Here is a 22519-nt window from a genome sequence, read left to right as displayed (position 1 = left end):
CCCTACCTTGTATGCACCCCAAAACAAAACATCAAAATACTTGAGGCAAAAAGTGATAGAGCCTCAAGAGAAGGAGAAAAATTCACTATTATATTAGAGACGGCAACATGGTTCTACTAGTAATTGACAAATTCAGAAGGCAGAAAATCAGTAAGGATATAACTGAACTAAACAACACCATCAATAAACTGAATTTAATTGATTTTTATAGAATACTTGAACTAGTTCAAACACAGATAGAACATTTGCCAAGATAGATCACATTCTGGGCTTTAAAACACATATTAACAAATTTAAAAGATTAAAAATTATACAAAGTATGGTCCCGAACCACAATAGAATTAAACTAGAAATCAATAATAGAAAGATAATTGGGAAAATTCTAAAATATTTGGAGATTAAACAACAAACTTCTAAATAAAACATAGTTCAAAGAAAGTTTCAAGAAAAATTTAAAAATATTTTGAACTAAATGAAAATGAAAATACAACCTATCAAATGTATGGGATGCAGTAAAAGCATTCCTTAGAGTAAAACAACACTAAATGCATGCATATATTAGAAAGGAAGAAAATTCTAAAATTAGTAGCCCAAACCCACACCTTAGGAAACTATAGAAAGAACTGCAATGCAGACTAAAATAAGTAGAAGAAATAATAAAGAAGAAATAAATGACATTAAAAGCAGGAAATTAATGAGAAAAATCAATGAAACCAAAAGACAGTTCTTTGAAAAGATCAATAAAATTGATAAACTTCTAGCTAGCCTAACAAAGAGAAAAAAGAAGGCATAAATTGCTGGTATCAAAAATGAAAAAGGACTAACCACTACTTATCCCATAAACATTAAAAGGATAATAATAAAAGAATTCCATGAACAACTCTATGCCCACAATTTGATAACTTAGAGGAAATGGACTAATTTTTTAAAAGATACAAACTACTAAAACTCACATATGGGGAAATACATAATCTGTTTAGGCCTATAATTATTAAATAAATTTAATAAAGAATTAATAACCTTCGAAAAAAAATCACCAGGCCTAGATGGTTTCACTGGTTGAATTTGCCAAACATTTCAATAAAAAATGATGCCAATTCTCTACAATCTCTTCCTGAAAACAAATGTAGAAGAAATAATTCCAACTCATTCTATTAGGCCAGAATTATCCTAATAACAAAACCAAGTAAAAACATTATAAGAACGGGAAACTATAGACCAATGCCCCTCATGAACACAGATGCAAAATTCCTCAATATTCCTCAATAAAATATTAGCAAATCAAATCCAACAATGTACCATCACATCCACAGAGTAAAGAAGAAAAATCATATGGTCACGTCAATAGATGCAGAAAAGCATTTGACAAAATCCAACACCCTTTTGTGATTTAGTAAAAAACAAAAACAAAACTCTCAGTAAACTAGGAAGAGAGGGGAATTTCTTCAAGCTGATAAATAACATCTATGAAACAAAACAAAGAACAAAACCTAAAACAACATCGTATCTAATAGTGAGAAACTAACTGTTTTCTGAAATCACATTATAGCCTACTATGAAGAAGCCAGGTAGATAGAAGATTCCCAGGAAGATCACCTTCCCTCTTATTGTTTCATGGGCTTACAAAACAAAACAAAAAACACCTGCTGGTTCTCCCCCTTCTTAGCATGGGATTAATAACTCCCCAAATACATCATTCCTTTCCTTCACCCCCCAAGCCATTTCTTTGGGCCCTGTAAGCAGGGATCTGTCCTTGAACAATCTTTTTACCTACCTGTGATATTATGCACCCACTCCTCCCAAACCTTCAACTTTCAAAGTCCACACCTTCCAAGATGCCCTTAACAACTTCCCCAATTAGGTTATACTCATGCCTTAGATACAGATTCTTCCCTACATAAAAATGTTATCAGCCTGATGTTGAATAAAAACAACTCATAAATAGGATGCTTATGTTTTCTTCCCTGTCCTTGCCTCCTAGCACAGCATTTTAGAGACTGTATTAATTGATAAAGATGACAACATAGCAGCACACTGAGAACAATTCTGGTCTGTTGAGGCTTTTCTGGTTCTGCTCTGTCACTAACTGTGTGATCCTGTCTTTAACTGGGAGCAAGAAAACAGTCAGATATTTGGAATGTAAAAATCTGAGACACTGAATGGTACCTCGCATTGTTGGAGGGAAGTCATGGGCCTTGACTTCCTCATTATTATTCACAGCCAAAATATTACCTGCAAATGGCATTTGCATTTCGATATTCTGTTGATCTTTTGTTTCTGCCAGGTAAAATCCCGAGTTGCATAAATGATGAATAATGACACAAATCTTTAGTTTTTAGTCATTTGTTTAGATGTGAGTTTCAAAACCATGGCTGTCTAGACAGCTAAAACTGGCTGAGGGCAGGGAATTTCCAATTTCCACAAATGTAAGTTGATGGAAAGAATCAGCCAAGTAAACCAGTCTGAGAGCATGATGTTCCTCGATCCTCAGGGATAGACCATCAGCCAGCTGCACAGTCTTTGGGGACAGGTTAGCTCTTTTTTTTTTTTTTTTAGGTAAAAAATATATATATAATTTACCATCTTTACCATTTTTAAGCATACAGATCAGTGGTAATAAATACATTTATATCTTTTTTCTCTTCCCCTCCCCGCCTTAGCAGCCTCTAGTAAACATGAATCTAGTCTCTACTTTCATGAGATCCACTTTTTTTAGCTCCTGCATATGAGAACATGCAACATTTATCTTTTTGTGCCTGACTTATTTCACTTAACATAATGGCCTCCAGTTCCATCCATGTTGCTGCAAGTGACAGGATTTCACTGTTTTTATGGGTGAATATGGAATAGGTTAGCTTTAAACGGTTCATCTATGGGAGCTTCTTAAATATAGCTTCAACATTGACTCCACTTAATAACAAATAAATGGCACAGGAAGTAAAACAGAACCACAGCAATGATAGTGATCTTTTCAATAAAGGAGACATGAAAGAAATAATGTGTGCTGTACAAGTTGTACACTTTACAACTCTATGGGTTGCGATTCACATTATATTCCACATAAATCATGCCTCCCTAGAGGTGTGCATTGCACAACTGGTGCAACTATAAGCAGAAAACCCCAAACATTCTGATATCAGTATATAGTAACAAATGCATGTGATTAAAGAGCACAAATTTCATGTTTGAAGTTATAAGCTTTATAAATTGGATTTAATTAAAAGAAAAAATTGACAAGTTGGACTTCATCAACATTAAAACCTTTCCTGTGTAAAAGATGATGCTAAAAAAACAAAAAAGACAAGCTGGCAGAAACATTGGCAAATCACATATCCAGCAAAGGTCGTGTATCCAAAATACATATACAAAAGTACATGAAAAGAAGGTCAACATTATTAGCATTCAGGGAAATGAGGTACCCCATACACCGATTATATTGGCTAAAAAAAATCTTTCATAAAAAAAAAGACACTACCAAATAATGGCCAGTATGTGGACCAACTGCAACTCTCAAGCATGGTTGGTGGGAATGCAAAATGGTATACTCTCCTTGGAAAACAGTCTGGCAGTTTCTTATAAAGTTAAACATACACTTATCCTATGACCCATTAATCTCACTCAGGGAATTGACTTTTGGGAAGTGAAAACTTATGTTCATAGAAAAATCTGTACACAAATGTTTACAGCAGCTCTATGTATAATTGATAAAAACCAGAAACACTACAAATATCCTTTAACAGGTGAATGTTTAAACAAACTCTGGTACATCCATACAATGGATTATCACTCAGGAAAAAAAAGGGAACAAACTACTGATAAATGAATAACATGAGTGTATCTCAAAGGCATTATGGTAAATTAAAGAAACAGGTCTCAAAAAGTTAAATACAATAAGGTACCATTTCTTTGATATTGTAGAAAAGGCAAGACTATAGAGATGGGGATCAGTGGTTGTCAGGGTGAGGGGTGGAGGAGGGGCTGACCACGAAGGGGCAACCTGAGGGAATTTCGGGGAGCTATGGAACTGTCTTATATGTTGACTGGGGTGGTGGTTGCACGACTCTACACATGTATTAAAACTCATAGCACTGTCCACCAAAAAGGTTAATTTTATAGTTTATTAATTAACAAAAAAGCATTTTAAAAAAATCTCAAATCTGTCCTCATGTCTCTACTATACAATCCCAGCCCTCACTCTCATCCCTGTCATTTTCACCTCTCCTGGACTATTGCAATAGAAATCCAACTAGATTTCTTCCCAATTACAATCCTCAAATCTGTTTTTTTTATAAATTAATTATGAAATATTTGTATTGTGCAAAATGTTATAAAGAAAAACAAAATCAGTCAGCTCTAAATAGCTCTATGCCCTTGAGATTGGGCACACATGCCACTTCCTGTGGTATTCACTTGAGACCCAATGTGAAAATTAAAATAAGCATCCAAAATAATATGTATTTGTCTTACATTACACAGTTAAACCACAGTTTAACAACAAAAAAAGAAAGCTTCATTGTAGTGCTGGAAATAGAGTTTATTGTTATACCTAGCCCTTTTAACTCAATTGTGGTTGATTTCTGTGTCTCCTGACATAACCCCTATGATTACTGCCTCTGAAGGTGCTAAACTAATCCTAGCTAAATTGAATTTTTAGCTGTTTCAACTCAGTAGCTCCTCTGACCTGTTGCCTTTGTCATGTGGACCTGGAGAGAAAGTCAGTGAAAGAGTTAACATGCTAGAGTTGGCACAACAATACTGATGCCTGGAAAAGAGCAACAACATCCCAGAGATAGCATCTATTAAACAATTAATTGGCTATCTAAGAAACATGAGCCAGAAAATAGGAAAGAAAAAACAATTTCCCAATGGGAAAAAAATGCACTAGGGTTGAAAATGGAAGGAAAAAGAAAACAAAGGAATTTTATTCCAATGTTATTGCAGGTGCTCCTGGACCGAGTAGATGACTGTGAGGTGAGTGATTTTAAAACAAAAAAATTATAAAATATGCACTGGTATAATTTAGCAGATAATCAAAGCTGCAGCAGAAAACTAGCTTTATTTGGAAATAATTAGTATGCCATAGCTACTCAGAGGAGCTGCATTTATTGCTAATAGCTGATGCTCAGGTGGTGCTGATCATTTTATCACCAAAACTAATTAAGGGTCTTAAAAAGGAGGAGGGAAACTGCACAGGAAGACAGAGATGGTTGAACAGATGGGGTAGCTCAGGGGTTCAGTGAAACAGGAGGCCTTCACCACAAAGTGAACAATTAGCCTGGAAATTCAGGCACGCACACAAGGCCTGCAGGCCCCAGCACCAGTGCTGGGGAATATTAGGGAGTGATGAGAAGGACTAACTCATCGAGCATTTACTCTGAACTAGGCACATTACCTGATAGAAGCCTCACAATCACCTCTGCATGCAGAAGAAGGAATTGAAGCCTGAGGAGGCTTTGTAATCTGCCAAAATTACACAGCTCATAAAGTCATAGAGATGAGCTCTAAATACAGGCATTCTGACTCCTCAGCCCATGACCTTAACCATGACAGGCTATGTCTCATGTATCCAAAATCAAGCTTCGGTGACTGCTACGGTTTGAATGTCTCCTCTACAACTCATGTTAAAATGTAATCATTGTGATGGTATTAAGAGGTGGGACCTATAAGAGGTGATCAGGTCATGAGGGCTGTGTTATGATCAATGGATTAATGCCATCATCTTGAGAGTGGGTTAGTTATTTCAGGAGTGGGCTCCTGATAAAAGGATGAAGTTTGCCCCTCCCCATTCCTACCCATCCATCTTGTGTGCACATGTGCACGCTCTCTCACCATGTGATGCCTTTCACTATGTTATGACGCAGCAAGAAGGCCCTCACCAGATGAGGCTTCTTGATCTTGGACTTCCCAGCCGCCAGAACTGTGAGTCAAATAAATTTTCCTTTATAAAATACCAAGTCTGTGGTATTCTGTTATAGCAGCAGAAGATGAACTAAGATCCTTGCATATCTCTCTGATAACCAGTTTTACAGGAACAGGTCTTGATCTTTGTTCAGAAATTTCTTACTTATAGCCCTCTCTCTCCACCCCAATCCAGAATTTACTTGTTTTTGGAACTCTGATCTCTGAGCTGAAATAATGGGAAAATTAAATTTGAAAAATAAACAACTGGAGTATATATCAATGTTATCCCCAATCTTAGCAATTTATTTATAATAAATACTAATATATTTATCATACCAGAAACATAATATTATGAATGAAAGACATATTTTATCTAACTTCACACATGGAGGCCAAACCCTGGAAGAGAAGCGTAAGGGCCAGCACATGTTTTTCTTCAGTCATCCATCTTCACCACTTGAAGAGCTGTCTGCTTTTTCTTTGTGTAGGTTTGCTGGTAAGTTTCCTTTGGGTTGCAAGAAACAGAGACTCATTCCATCTGTCTTCAGTAATGGGGGTTTATTTTAAGGGTGGATGTGGAAAAATACAGGATTCTCAACTACTAGACCAGACCACATAGAAAATGAGGAACCACAACAGAGCCCGGCCTCCCAGACTCTGATTAGTTCAGAAATTGGGAAACGGTGGCTGAGTTATCCGTCACCCTCTCAGTAACATGACCTGCTGATTCCTCTTTCAGAAGCCAACTTCTCTCAGTCTCTGCTTCTACTGCATTTATTTTCACTATCATTCTTCATATGTTCTGTCTGCTCATGCAAAAATTCTGCTCACTCATGCTAATTGTAAAGACATATGGAAAATATAGAAGGCAAAGAAAAGAAAAAGGTAAAACCACTATTCAAGGCTCTCCTTCAGCATTTTCTTCTATGTATATAAATATTTTTAAAAATAAAAAGATCTACTCAGCAAATGGTGTTGGAACAGCTGAATATCCACACAGAGAGACAAAAATTAAATGAACTTCAACATTACCTCACAAAAATTAACTTAAAATGTATCATAAACCTAAAAGCAAAATGTATAAAAGTTTGATACAAAAACATAGAAAATTATTGTGACTTTGGGGTAGGCAAAGATTTCTTAGATCACAAAAAGCATAAACCATTAATATAGTCATATTAATTGGCTATAACAATATATCATACTAATGTTAATAATAGGGAAAGCTGCGTGTGAGGTATATGAGAACCCTCTGTACTATTTTTCCAAGTTTTCTTAAATCTAAAGCAATGCTAAACTAAAAAGTTTATATAAAAGCATCAAGAATTAAATAAAAAATAGATAAATTGATAAAAAATTTTGTTCTTTGAAAAACACTATTACAAAAATGAAAAGATAAGTTACAACCTGGGAAAAAATATTTGCATATCATGTATCTGACAAAGGAATTGTATGCAGCATACATAAAGAACTCTTAAAAATCAATCATAAGAAAACCAGCCCAATTTAAAAATATTTAAATACATATTTCACTAAAGAAAATGTATGGATGAGTTATAAGTACACGAAAAGGTGCCTGACACTAGTCATTAGAGAAGTGAGATACCACTACATACCTATTAGATGGCTAAAATTTAAAAATAGACAATACCATGAGTTGAGTGTATGCAAAGCAACTGGAAAACTCATATGTTGCTGGAAGGAATGCAAAATGGTACAGACCCTTTGACAAAGAGTTTGGCTGTTTCTTAAACATACACTTACCGTGCAACCTAATAATTCCTCTCTTAGGGTGGTTTACCCAAGAGAAATAAAACATTATGTCTTGTTCACAAATGTTCATGATTATTAGAAACTGAAAACAAGCCAAATGTCTATCAACTGGGAAATGAATAGATTGTGATACATCCATATAATGCAATGCTGTTCAGCAATAAAAGGAATGAGGTACTGATACATGCAACATAAATGAACCTCAAAGGTGAAAGAAGCCAGATGTAAAAGGCATACCCATAGTGTATGATTCCATTTATTTTACTTTCTGGGAAATGTAAAACTAGTTTTCCAGAGCTATGGTCTGAATGTTTGTGACTTCCCAAAATTCACATGTTGAAACCTAATCCCCAATGTGCTATTATTAGAAGGTGGGGCCTTTGGGAGGTGATTAGGTCATGAGAGCTCCATTTTCATGAATGGCATTTGTGCCCTTAAAAAAGAGACCACAGAGCACTAGCTAGTCCCTTTTATTATGTGAGGACACAGAGAGAAGGCACTGTGTATGAGGAACTAGGCCCTCACCAGACACTAAATTTGCTGGTGCATTGATTTTAGACTTTCCAGTCTTCAGAACCATGAGGAATAAATTTCCGTTGTTTATAAGTTACTCAGTCTAAGATATTTTGTTATAGCAGCCTAAAGAGACTAAGACAGCCCAGGGCTTGGAGTAGAAGCAAGGTATTGACAACAAAGGGGCCTGAGGAAACTTTCTGGGGTGGTGGAAAGAGTGTACATCTTGATTATGGTGGTGTTTACACAACTGTATACATTTGTCAAAACTAATCAAAGTATATACTTCTAAAGCAAGAATCTCGCTGTTTATAAATTATATCTCAACAAACTTGCCTTTAAAAAATAAACTGGGATCATATCTTCTACACTATTTTATATACTGCCTCTATTTCTCACTTAACATCATAGCACTAAATATGCCATGAAAACATAACTTTAATGACTATGTAAAATGTCATTGTGTGGGAATATCGGAACATTCAATTATTATCCTATTGTTAGACTTTTTTATTGCTAGTTTTTTACTTATATTCCAACATGAACATCTTTGTACACCAATTTAGTCTTTTATCTCATTATTTCATTAGAACAAAATCTTAGATGTGAAATTACTGAGCCAAGGGCATAAGCAGTAGTTTAAGGTTCTGGATATTTATTGCCAATTTGCTTCCCAGAAAAGGTGGAAAGGGCTTACCCACCTATCCTCAGAAGAGCGGGTCTGTCATAGAAATCTTAAATATATCTTTTTTTTTTTTTTTTTTTTGAGACAGAGTCTCACTTTGTTGCCCGGGCTAGAGTGAGTGCCGTGCCGTCAGCCTAGCTCACAGCAACCTCAAACTCCTGGGCTCAAGCGATCCTACTGCCTCAGCCTCCCGAGTAGCTGGGACTACAGGCATGTGCCACCATGCCCAGCTAATTTTTTCTATATATATTTTTAGTTGTCCAGATAATTTTTTTATTTCTATTTTTAGTAGAGACGGGGTCTCGCTCTTGCTCAGGCTGGTCTCGAACTCCTGACCTCGAGCAATCCACCCGCCTCGGCCACCCAGAGGGCTAGGCCCACAGGCGTGAGCCACCGCTCCCGGCCGGAAATCTTAAATATATCTTTTTTTAACATGCAATAATACAAAAGGAGATTTACTCAAAGTATTTGAGGGATGCATCATCATAACTCTCAAATCTAGAACACCAAACTAAAACATCAGAAAAAGGTCTCTGGGTTATTGGAAAAATAAACAAACCTACAGGAAAGAGAGTCTTCTGCGAAATTTCCAGGAGCCCTCTATAATCAATGTTTTCTTAAAAAATATTTTTCCTCTAAAAGAGAGATTAGTTTTTCCATTTATAATACATTGCTTTGCGTAATGAAGAACAATTAGCAAAATACTTCATCAAAATCCTATTTACACTTCTATTTTCAAGAGCAATCATTTATTTCAACTAAAATGTCTCCCTTCTTTTAACCATCAGTGCCATGATACCTAAGAGTGTTGAAATTTTCATAAGAACCTTTCAATGTTAAAAATTCTGTATTTTTCAATAGAATCCTAGGCTCTCAGTATTCTTTCACATGTTGGTACCTATATTCAAGGCATAGTTTATGACAATAGATGATTCCACCTTACAATAGAAATTAAAAAAAAAAACTTAACCATTAATTTTCTAACAATGTCACTATTCACACATTAGCTCTGCTATAACTAAGATAAACACATTGCTCACCTAACATTTTAACTAAACAGTAACCAAAACAGAATAAGAACTGAATCCTGACAAAGTGAAATTCATTTTCAAAATTCCTCATGGTGAATGAATAAAATTTCTGAACCTGGGCCACATGATCCTGGAGTTCTGATCATCATTTTCCAACACTGACTTGAAAGATGAACCATGTCTGTCTGAATAGCTCCATCTGAAGCCCTCTTTTCTGAATTATTCATACAGGAATAAATTTTGATTGTAGATTCATGTAGAACTTTAACCCACATCATGAAACTTCAGAATAGAGGGAACTTTGATTTGCCCAAACCTTCACAGCAGGTTGGCCATTGTACGGACTATGAACTAGGGTTCCAAGTCTTGCACTCCCCGGGCCCACCCCATTTTGCCTCACTCCAGGGTAACACATTTGACTGTGTATGTCAGACGATTTCTCCTGCCAGAATGCTCAACCTGTGAAATGAATTAGAATCACACCACCAAAAGTTCTATTCCAAACCATCCTTAATATTCCATTACATCTTCCAGGATTCAGAGACCAAAGCCAACTTCTAAAATCAAAGAAACATATTTAGGATTTTTTAACAATACATACTAGCACATCAGTTTCTACACCTAATTTTATTATTATCTTTTATTTTTAGGACTTATTTTCTTTTAAGGTAAATGCCACATTTTGAATAGGCAATGAGAATAAATATCAGATCCTGTGAGAGAATAAATATCAGATCACTGTGATCTGTTCTCCCTCCCTCTCTCTCCCCCTCCCTCTCTCTCTCTCTCTCTCTCTCTCTCTCTCTCTCTCACACACACACACACACACACACACACACAATTTCCCACAGACTATCAGTACACACACCATCAGGGAACCTACCCAAGGTGACGCTAAGCCCTTGAATTTCCCTCAGCCAACTGTTGGGTTTTGGGCAAAGCCAAGCCCTCCTTCCCAGGGCTGGAATGCCCTGCCATGTTCTCAGGCCCAGTGTGCCCAGAGAGCCTTAGGAAGGCTAGCCCAAAACAAAATTGAAAGAGGCAGAGTGTCCCTTAGCTCACTCTCCTCTCCTAGCATTTCAGTGTCCTCTCTCCTTTCAGGTCTCCTGGCCTCTCACCCTACCTGCTGTCACCACCTCTTGCCCCAGTTCCAGCTACCTGAGAAGCCTATCTCATGTTTGATTCTCATAGCAAAATACCCTAAACAATAAAATTCTATGAACAGCTAAGGCCTCCCAGGCAAATGACTCAACAGAAAAAACACTGGACAGAGAATCAGATGATGTGGGTTCTCTTTCCAGCTATACCACTCATTAGCTGAGCAACCCTGGACAACCCCCTCTGGCTCTCTGGGCCATAGCAGTGAAAGGACAGGGCTGGGTTGGGTTATTTCCAGAGATTCTCTGAGCCACACCTTTCTTCGTCCTGGAAGACTACACTTAAATTGGCAAATATTTTAGCAAAAAGCCATTGAATGTTTGTCAAACCCTTAGGACATATAATACAATTTTGATGAGCCCCTTCTGGTTTATTTTGCTTTGTTTTATAATAAATATCCAGCTCAAGAGTAAACTAGTTTTTGAAAAAAAAATATGTATGATTCACCAAAAGACACATCCAGGAGTCCTCTCACCGTAGCATTGGATTTGATCCCACCCTATACATAATTAGAGAAAAAAAGCAGGCAGACAGCCACCAGATGACAACAAAAAAGCAACAGAAGGTCACAGAATGACCTGCCTGGTGTAGTAGCTGTAAGTACAGAAGATAAAAAAGAATCATCCATTAGCCTGTAAGTGCTATGGGGGCAGGGGCTTTATCTCTAGAACAGATTCTGCACACGAGGCTGCCTTGGTCTGTTTGGGCAGCTTTAACAAAGTACCATACACTGGGTGGCTTAAACAACAGACATTTATTTCTCAACAGTTCTGGAGACTGGAAGCCTAAGATCGGAGTGCCAGCATGAGCAGGTTCTGGTGAGGGCTCTTTTCCGGGCTTGCAGATGGCTGCCTTCTCACTGTGTCCTCACATGGTGGAGAACGAGAGAGCAAGCAAATTCTCTAGCATCTCTTCTTCTACGGGCACTTATTCCATGATAAAGGACCTATACTTATCACCTCATCTAAATCTAATTACCTCCTGAAGACCCCATCTCTGAACAACCTTCAGGTTGGTGGTTAAGGCTGTAGCAGAAGCCTTCAATAAAGTTTCGTTGAATTGCCAAATAAAGCCATAGGTGGATAAATGAACTGAGAAGAAAGAAAGCAGCAAAGTGTGGCTGACATAAATCTACCTGTTCTATGGAATTACAAGGAAAATAGGTGCTTTTATCAAAACCAGCCAGCAGGCAAACATTATGGGGCAAGAGAATGATTGAATTCTATCAGTGGTGTTTTCTCTCATGACCAAAAGGGGCAGATGATCCATCGTACAGCTGTGAAGTGTGTATAAGTGAATACCATCTGCTGGGGACAAGAAGTTCTCACACAAGGGAATGCAAGGGACAACTCCACCTCTGCTAGAAGGGGAACTTGCATTTAAAGGCTCTAGCGATCTCCCCTCACCCGTCTCACCACCCCATTTACTCACACATACCCTGTCCTTATTTCAGTACCTTTTTGGTCCTGTGTCTCTCAGGTTTTTTTGTTTGTCAGCTCTGTAGTTTATGTAAGTAAAACCTGGGAATTAAAACTTTATAAAGGTGTTTAGGAGGTAAAAGGGAATTAGAGTATAATCACCCCCTTGTCTACCTTGTAGCAGTCTACGGAGTTGGTATCATTATAAATTGGAAGAGGTGTCTGCAGTGGGGGGCTGCAGAATTCCAATACAGAGAGGTTCCAGGATGGCAATTGGGGGGCAGGAGGGCTTAAGACTGTATATTACTCTTCAAATTTGTGAAGTCTGCCTTTTACTGGCTGACACGTAATTTGAGAAAAATGTTACATTAAATAACCTTCTCTTTCACCTGCTTGTGGCAATTAGGAAACAAAAGCACAATCACTGTTTAGACCATAAACCAGATTGCCCTGAGATCCTCCACCAAACTAAATAACCTAATCACAGAAGCAATGGAATTGGTGCATTTTTCATCCCTTCATAGACTTATTCATTTCCCAAACATTGAATGAACACCTATGCTGTACACCATGAGAAATACAAAGGTGAACAAAACAGCGTTCTTAAATTGATTGTTTTCCACCTTGGGATTTCACAGTCCTACAGTAGATTCCTCCAGGGGGTGATTAATTTATTTCACTTCCTCTAAAAATGTTTATAAAGATTAGTAGAGGAAATGAGATAAGACAGATGTGGTTTTCAAATCCTAGCTCTGCCACCTAGATGTGTGATATTTGGCACATTTTTTAAACTCTCTAAGCTTTAGTTTATTCATCTATTAAATATGAATGATAATAACCTATCTCATGGGATTGTTGAGGTTTGCTTAAAAGAAAAACAAGCATAACATGATTGGAATAGTACTTAGTGCATAGTAGGAATTAAATCAATGTTGATTTGTTTCTTCTATCATTCTATGTATTCCCTCCTATTAATATTTTGCTATCGGCTTGTACTGAGTCTTGTGCATTGTTGTGCTTCTCATAATATCTACAGCATCCTTTTGCACAAACCACTTTTGGTGAATTTGACCTCAATCTCCCACGAGTTTGACTGTCATTGACATTTGATGGACTGCAGCTGTTGTTCTTTGCTTTCAACACATGCCAATATAAAAATTTCAAGTAAGCAAGCTGAGACTTTATAAAGTTTTTTTTACATTACTCCTAATAAAAGCTAACATTTATTGACATGAGGCTAACCATGTTCCAGGCACTATTCTAAGTGTTTTACATGTGTTACCTCATTTGATTCTCATCAGAGCTCTATGAGGTAGGTGCTATACTGTGCCTGTTTTTACAGCTGAGTAAACTGAGGAACAGAGATGTTAAGTAGCTTGCCAAAAGGTCTACTGCTAGCAAGAGAGGGAGGAAGGATTTTGAAGCCACTACACTGCTTTTTGCTGAGGGATTCTGATTACAAGTGATATTGGGTTGCAAGGATCATCCTGAGACATCTAAATCTTCAATTTGTTTGATCACAAAATGCTAGGAATTCATCAAACATTCATTTGGTAGGTTTCTGTAAGAAATCAGAACTCCATTACAGATTGCTCCTGTTATACACAAAACTGAAGCAAAACAGCTAGTTCTTCTGTAAAATTTGGGAGCCAGCGTTCCAGGTCTGTCTGAACTCCATAAACACAAGTTATTCATTCAATATCACTGAGCACTGTGCATGTGGCCAGCAACGTTGTCATGATCCAAAGATGAGTCCTGCCAATGAGAAATCCACAATCCGGGAGGGAAGAAACAGATGCGTAAGGAGGTAATCCCAACATAATAGAGCCTGGAGTAGAGAAGAATTGTGAACATGCAAGGGTGAAGTATCTCCCAAAACCCTTTCCTCAGTAAGAAACAGGAACAATTCCCTTTTAAAGTTCTGAAGGCATCCTTCATGTGGGTTCTCATGAGTACGTTTTTCATTAATTTTGCAAGTGAGAGCCAACCCCTGGTGAGCCAACACCTTCCAAGACAGAACTTTCCTCTTCTCAGCTGGCTTGAAGGAAACCTGAATATTCTGCACTTCTTCAAAGCCCCACTCTCCTGCCATCCAATCCCTTGGTCCTCTTAATGCCTAGCTTTCTAGAATAATGAACATGTGAGGTCAAATCAGACAGTTCCTTCCCCTGGCAGGCTCTCCACTATGTTATGGATTATTCGAATGGAATCCTGCCCAAGGGCTGAGAATGCTGTGGACACAAAGTTTCTTCACATGCCTGGTTTTGTGACAATTTAAGTTTGCTGGGCTTGGGTTAACAATAGTCAACACTATTTCTAATCTCAGAGCTGGTTTTGTACAAAGGATGGAGAGGAAAAGAACTAATATGTAAAAGACTTTTTTAAAAGCTCAGCTTTAAAATGGTAAGAAGAAAACGTAGGGAGAAAATGTCTTTTCATTTCATGTTAAGAGTGGAAGGAACAAAACTTCTTTAGCTTTGAAGAAGAAAAGAACAGTACTACACAAAGCAAACTTTTTAAAGACGAGTTTTATAAGAGTCTATGTAAGTTGGTATAATCACTTTGTGAAACTGTTTAGCAGCATCTACCAAAGCTGATCATTTGCTGTGACCCTGTGATCCAGCAAATTCACTCCTAGATAAATACCAAAAAAACCACAAAACCCTGTATATGTTCACCAAAAGACATTTTCTAGAATGTTCACTGATGCTTTATCCATAATTGTCCCAAACTGGAATCTACCCAAATGCCCATAAAGAGTTGAATAAATATATTGTGGAATGTTGACACAATGGAACTCTATAAACCAATGAGAATAAATCATCTACAATTACAATATATGCAACAATATGAATGAATGTCACAAACACAATTTCAAGTGAAGGAAGCTAGGCACATGACATATAATTCCATTTATACAAAGTCCAAAAATGGGCAAAAGGTATCTATGCTGTAAAAACTCAGAATAATGCTTGGTTATCTTGGGGGGAAGAATGAGTGGGTAATGACTGACAGGGACACTAGGGGGACTTCTGAGGTACTGATAATGTTGTTTTTTTTAAATCTGAATGGCAGTTCCATGAATCTACTGAATTTGTGAAAATTCATCAAACTGTACACTTATATGCATTTTTATATTGATACATATATTTTTGCTTCAATAATTCTTTTAATATGTGAGATTTAGAAGCCTAAGTCACACCCTTTTTTCTATACTCTTTAAATAAACATTTAAAGTTAAAGAATATGTACTGGAAAAAATCTTAGAAGAAAGACATTTTACAGTTAATTTTACTACTTAGAAGAATCTCAATTTAACTTTTCTATGAATACTTTCAGAAGCTAAATAAGTCCAGTCTTGAGTCCAGTAGAATATTTGTTCAAATTTGCTGATCTAAAAATGTTTGGTGTTATTATGGTTATTACCTTCCAATTGGGCTTTGCTTATGTTTATCATGTTATAGATCGTGGTTAAGAACAACATTTGCCAAGATAAAAGAGAGCACTGAGAGTGAGAAGTCATTGCTTTTGTGAAATTTGCAATCAGGCTCAATTTTGAGCTTCTTGCTTCTGCATGACTTCCATCTAATGCTTTTCCAGGAAATTCTTTTGTGGCAACTTCAGACACTACCACTTTGGCTTGTTCATCAGCTTAGAGAGTGTCCTGTTATTCTTTGTGCTAAGAGGAATTAGAGCTAAATTACAGGCTTTATACCTGACATCCAAACATGATTGTGTCAATGCTTCAGATATGAGAATATTTTTACTTTCAGTAATAATTTTCTGCTCATTTTGTTTTAGTTAACACCTGAAGTACAAACTTCATACAAACTAATTCTAGCGTGGTTCTGTGCATGTCAATTAAGATGGTTCTTGGCTGGGCGCGGTGGCTCACGCCTGTAATCCTAGCACTCTGGGAGGCCGAGGCGGGTGGATCGCTCAAGGTCAGGAGTTCAAGACCAGGCTGAGCAAGGGCGAGACCCCATCTCTACTAAAAAAATAGAAAGAAATTATCTGGCCAACTAAAATATATATAGCAAAAATTAGCCGGGCATGGTGGCACATGCCTGTAGTCCCAGCTACCCGGGAGGCTGAGGCAGGAGGATTGCTGAAGCCCAGGAGTTTGAGGTTGCTGTGAGCTAGGCTGACGCCACGGCACTCACTCTAGCCCGGGCAACAAAGCAAGACTCTGTCTCAAAAAAAAAAAAAAAAAAGATGGTTCTTAAGCAACATTTATTGAAACTTAATCCAAGTGAAAATTTAGTGCAAAACTTTTGCTAGTTCTTGGATCAGTAACTTTAATCTAGTACTTTAATAAATCCTCAGATAGTTTAAAATACATAGCACATTTTAAATGTCTTCCAGAGATATAACAAATGGTGGCCCAATATTTTAAAGAAAACCTCTGACAGTGAAAATGGTAATAAATCAACTTAATCCAACCTCCTGCTGTATAGTCAGCAAGCTAAAAAGTTTCTCATTTATGTCTTCAGTTTAATTCACCCACAAATTACCTTCTTTTAATTTGTCTTATAGCTTTTTTCAGACCACATGCTGTTCCAGGGATGCTGAAAAAGCTGGAGAGGTAAACTCCCGACGGACCACTCTCAGCATTTATACTTATTCTCAGCATGCATACCTCTAACAGCATTTATTAAGTACCTCCTATCTATCTAGCATGAATATCCCTTTCAACTGTTACAACAGCCCAATAGTTTTTTACTATCCACACATGATAGTTGAGGAACTGAAGGCACAGTTAGTCATTAATTTACCTGGAGTCCCAACACTTGTAAGTCATGAAGCCATGCCCAATTCTATCTCAGGCACCACAACTCCACAGCTATTACACTATGCTGCCTCCAACTACTGATAGGAACTCGGGTACAAAGACAAATACAGCTCACACAGTACTGTGAATCTTGCCCTTGCTGTGGAGTATGCTCCACTTCTGCCTTCTAGACTACAATGAAAATTCTAGCCCTACCCTTATTCCATGGAACAGCCTTTACTGCTGCTATTTATATATGGAGCGCTCTGACTTTCTCTCATAATAATATGAAAGAACGGGAGGGAGCTTTAGACCTTTTGTCATCACAAGGAGACTTGGGGTCATGATCCAGAACCCTGAATTTTAATGCATTTTTTAACAGAGTTGTTATTGCTAGCAAACTGGGTAATGGGTTGGGCTTGAAGCACTGTTAAAGATTCACTAGGTAATTAAAGAATTGACGTAACACAAAACACACATCTTGAGATTTCCAGGAGTTTGAAGCTTACAAAAAAGTCAAACTTTATCAAATTGTAAATTAAGATGTTTTGATTCACATGCGAACATAAAATCCCATATCAAAAATTTTCAACATCATTAGAAACACCGGACACTGTGTATTCTCTAAAATTTATTTACAGTTAATAAGTTAAAAAGCAAAGTACAACCAGATTGTAAATCTTAATCATATGCACATCAAACTGTCCAGGGAAACACTTCAGTTCCATTACAAACAATTGCTTTCTAATGCACTTAAGACAAAACAGTCTATCAAAAAATATTTTAAACACACCAATAAAGTAAATATTAAGCATATGTGTCCTTTAAAAAACCACCAGTTGAAAGAGTGCTGCGGCAACCCTTAAAACAACAAAAAATTTGAGTTCAAAATTGCTCAGATTTTCTGTATTCAGATGTTTTTAAGGTTTATTTTAAAGTTTTCTGGAAAATAATACTATCATTTGCACATAGCAAATCAATAAGTGTCGATCACCAGTTTAAGTTACACTTACTTGTCCAACAGTGTACTCAAACTTGGACAAAATAAATACACACCACAACAGCGACACTTTGCACTATCAACAATGAAGCTTGCCCTCAACAATCATGACGTTACTGGTTTTAGTAATGTAAAATTAAGTTGCTGGTTGACAGGAAGGAGGATAAAAATGACATCAGGAATCTCAAAGGGTTATCTGAGGTGCCGGTCACCACATTTAGGCACTCGAGAGTTAAAAATTAAATAAAAACATAGCAAGGTGATAGATTTCCTCCTAGCTTCCCCCTCTACTTGTGCCACATGAAATATAAGAGAAGGCAAGAGAATGAATAAAGATCAAGGGAGTTCTTTTAAAAACTATACACAAGCTAAGCTTCAGACTCACATTAGAGGACAGTAAATAGATGCCTCTCCATAAAGGCCACTGTGCCAAGTTTCTTTTCACATTCTGCCCAAAAGTACCTATAGAATACTTTCACTTTTCTATTACTATACTAGTCAACTATATTAGATGTTTCTTCACATTTTAGAAGTCGTAACATAGGTTTTGCTAAAGAAAACTCGGCAAAAATAAAGATTTTTTTACATCTTATTTCACAAACTAGAAATGACATTATTTTTAATAGCCCAGATGAATACCATATTGAATTTAGGATGGGCAATCATTTCCAAACTGAAATCAGACAGCCCAAATAATCCAAAGAAGCATTTATGCAAGTTCAAGTGCACTAAAGTAACAAGGCATAATAGGAAAAAATGTTAAGAATCTCAGTAAAAATAAATGCTTGGTATCAATGGTTATGTTTTAGTTGTGTGCTGAGCAAAATTATCTTCCCAGCTAAGCCTCATTTCAAAATTCTCTGGGAAACTATCCATATAAGCTATACGTTGAAATTACGTTCTAATATGGCCATTGGATTTATTTTTTAATTATAAAACTATATACAATAGTGAAGTGGTACAAATATGGTTTTTTTCAGCTGCTAGTTAGCTATAAAAGTTAATATCTTTTGGGGAAGAAAACCCTATGTATCTGAAATACAATTGGCAATGGAAGCTACCAATCAAAAGAGTATGTCTAAGCTTCCTATCACACATATATAATTTAACACTATCCATCTTCTAAGTAATGATTCACTTTTTATTGACTCATGACAGTGTTTATAACAATGCATTATCATTGAGTAGTGAATAAAAGACTATGAGGCTTACTAGGAAACTGGCATAAAGTCATACATATATATTTTTACAAAATAAAAACACTGAAATCAAAGTCACAACACTGCTACTATGGACTATTAAACTTGAAATATTCATTTCAGAAAGCTATGCCATTTGAATTCTAGGAATAGTAGAGTCAAAACTGCCAACTCATTATTCTTGTAAGAAGCTGCCAAGCAGAGAGAAACCTTAGCATTGAGGATTTCACATGTCAAGTTCCAGCCCAGTATGGATCGTTCCATGGCAGAATACTTCAACTTGAAATAACAGTGGTACAAAACACTACTTGACCCTTTAGGTATTGCAGTAAAAACTAACTGTGGCACCACTGGCTAAAAACTATTAAGTCTTGCTGCCACCAACGACCAAAGGCACTTGTATAATCAAGAATTCCACACTGGGCCATATGGTATAAATACTATTATAAAAGTGTAAAAGAAGGGTCAGTATTTTGTGTGGCTTGCCTATTTGATTCCTGTGATCTTCAGCTGTCAAACAAAGACCCAGAACTGCAAACATAATTATGAATGGAAGGAAGATTAAACAAATCATGGGACAAAAAAGTCAACTAATTGTCACGTTTATAAAAGTGATGAATATTAGTCCAGACATTTCTTGTTATCCAATAACAAAAACAAAGAAGGAAATAAAGAGATCTATTTTGCCCAAAGTTACCTTAACCAATTACTTGATACCAAGAAATGCCCCCCACCCCTCTAGATCAATAGTTCCAGTAATTCTAATGGGTATTCTGTTCATCATTTTAATCACAACATTTACACACAAGCATCTCTCCTATGCAACTCCCATCTTAAAATAAATTATCCTTGCATTGTTATTCCTGGATATTATGTTAGACCAGGACGTGGGGCCAAATCATTTCCAATTGGATTCCAGTCATTCCTGTAACCAACACCAATTCTTCACAATTTATTCTTTTTTATCACAAGCCATGTGGTTTCAATGCACTTTAATTTTTATTCAATTAAAAAGAGTTTAACAAGTCTACCTAAACAAAACTTTATATGTGTATTCTACCATTTTCTTTAGGAGCTCAGTAAATATAAACATTAAATTTCAATATAAAATCTTTAGAAACACCTTAAAAAACGTTTAACAGTTGTATTTTGCATCTCTTTGTTTGTAATCACTGAGCCCATGAAATTCAAAGCCATACAAATCCTTGCACTACTAACAGTCACAAGCTTGAACCTCTTAAAAAATATCCTTGGTCAAAGCTTTGGAATCCAGTAAAAATTAGGAAACGAGTGGGATTCAGAATACCCTGAGCACAAACTAGTGCAACACCACAAAACATGTTCGATCTTTCGTCCAGAAAGAGGGGTGGCAGTCAAAAAGAAAAAGGCAGGGAGGGATCACGAGCAAGTAAATTCTGGCTTTATTACACAAACACGAAACCAAATTCCTTTGGAAAAATAATGACTTCTTCGGAGGACTTCCAGACCAGTGAGGTAGAGCCCAAAAGGGAGAAAACGGATCTGCCCCTATAGTCCTGGAGACGTCTCATTCTGGGCTTAGAAAAAAAAAGGGAGCTCCCCCGCGGGTCCAGCTGTCTCCTCCCTCCGCAGCCCCGGTGCTGGGAGGCAGCAGAGGGCACACGTGCCCCGGAGTCCCAGACGGCGGAGCCGCGACCCGCGGGCGCGGGACAGGGAAAACCATCCGGTGACTACTTCGCGCGTAAAGTGCACTAGGGGACCGGGTCCTGGCCGGATCTGTAAACACTCGACTGACAACTTGTTCATTCCTCCAGGCGGAAGCTCAGTCCCGGGGCCGGGGCCGGCAGGAGGCGCCCTCGAGGCCGCGCCTCACGCCCGGGGCACGGGGAAGCGGCGGAGCCTCACCATGGGTTCCAGGTTCACTCGCAGGACTTGGCGCGCTTTGCGCCGGGCCGCCGCCAGGCTGCGCTCGCCCCACACGTCGCTGCCGACGCGGATGGTGGGGAAGGTGGTCAGCGTCGGGGTGGCCGCCCTCCAGATCTCCTCCAGGGTGCGGCCCCCGAAGCAGGGCCCTGGGGCCACGGGCTTGACTGGGCAGTTCTCCTCGGGGGCCGACGGCGGCGGCGGCGGCGGCAGCTTCCTCCTGCGGACGGCTGCCGCCCGGACTCCGCGGCGCCTCCTCCTGGCCGCGGCGCGCGGGGCCGGCCGGCGCGTCTGGCCGCGGGCGGAGGGGAGCGCCGGGGGGTCGGGCACCAGGGCCCGGCAGGAGGAGTAGCCATAGACGTCCTTGCTGCGCAGGATGTGCGGGGAGAACTGGTGCTTGAGGCTGCAGAGGAAGCTCCAGAGCTCCGCGTCCGAGCTCATGAACTCCGTGCTGCGGGGCATGAACAGCTTGAAGGCGTCGCCCAGCGCCTTGGTGCTGTCGGCCAGCGACAACTGCGAGCGCGAGTACACCACCTTCTCCTCTCGCGCCTCCAGCCCGGCGTCTCCTCCTGCCCTAAAGCCGCCGCCCCGGGCGTCCGCAACCGGGGCGGCCGGGGGCCGGCGCCTCCGCCTCTTCACGCTGCGCCGCATCGAAGGCCGCTCGGGGCCGCCCGCGCTCGCCGGGTCCCTCTGCCGCCGCCGTCCCCGCCCGCGTCCGGCTCCGCGGCGGCGGCCGCTGCTGCTGCTGCTACTGCTGGCGCCTCCTGCCCGGCGCGACTCGCTACTTTTCTCGCCTCCGCCGCCGCCCCTCCCCCTCCGAGGGCGGAGGACGCGGGTGAATGTACTGCCGCCCGGTACAAGATGGCGGCCGGCGCCCACCCCTGGGCTTTGTCATTGGACGGCTGGTTTCTCTTTCTTCTTCTCTCTTGCCTCCTTTCCCCCGCTGCCTTTCTTTAAATGTGCCCGCCTCAGTCCCCTCCCACCACAGCCCCGACTCCACCCATTGGGTGCTCTCAGAAGAGGGGCGGGGACTAATGGGGGAGAGGCCAGTTCCTGGAAGATGGTGCTTGGATGGGTGATGGTGGTGGCCTTTGAATACGAGTCAACAGTTGGGTGGGTCTATGAGCGCTGCCATTGTCTAGAGTAAGAGGTGGATGGCAGCTCCACC

At 39.1% G+C, this 22519-nt stretch overlaps 1 protein-coding gene across 1 annotated transcript; it reads right to left on the bottom strand.

Annotated features, from left to right (window-relative positions):
* Nucleotides 1–17868: 17868 nt before the first annotated feature.
* Nucleotides 17869–22257, bottom strand: CCDC71L (coiled-coil domain containing 71 like). Its single transcript, XM_045565462.1, has one exon. It carries the CDS (start codon nucleotides 22000–22002, stop codon nucleotides 21298–21300), a length of 705 nt encoding a protein of 234 aa, XP_045421418.1. The 5' UTR covers nucleotides 22003–22257; the 3' UTR covers nucleotides 17869–21297.
* Nucleotides 22258–22519: the final 262 nt, after the last annotated feature.

Source organism: Lemur catta, chromosome 11 (genome assembly GCF_020740605.2).
Source record: "Lemur catta isolate mLemCat1 chromosome 11, mLemCat1.pri, whole genome shotgun sequence".
In the NCBI taxonomy this organism is placed as follows: domain Eukaryota; kingdom Metazoa; phylum Chordata; class Mammalia; order Primates; family Lemuridae; genus Lemur; species Lemur catta.
This window is presented reverse-complemented; position numbering and strand designations above follow the sequence as displayed.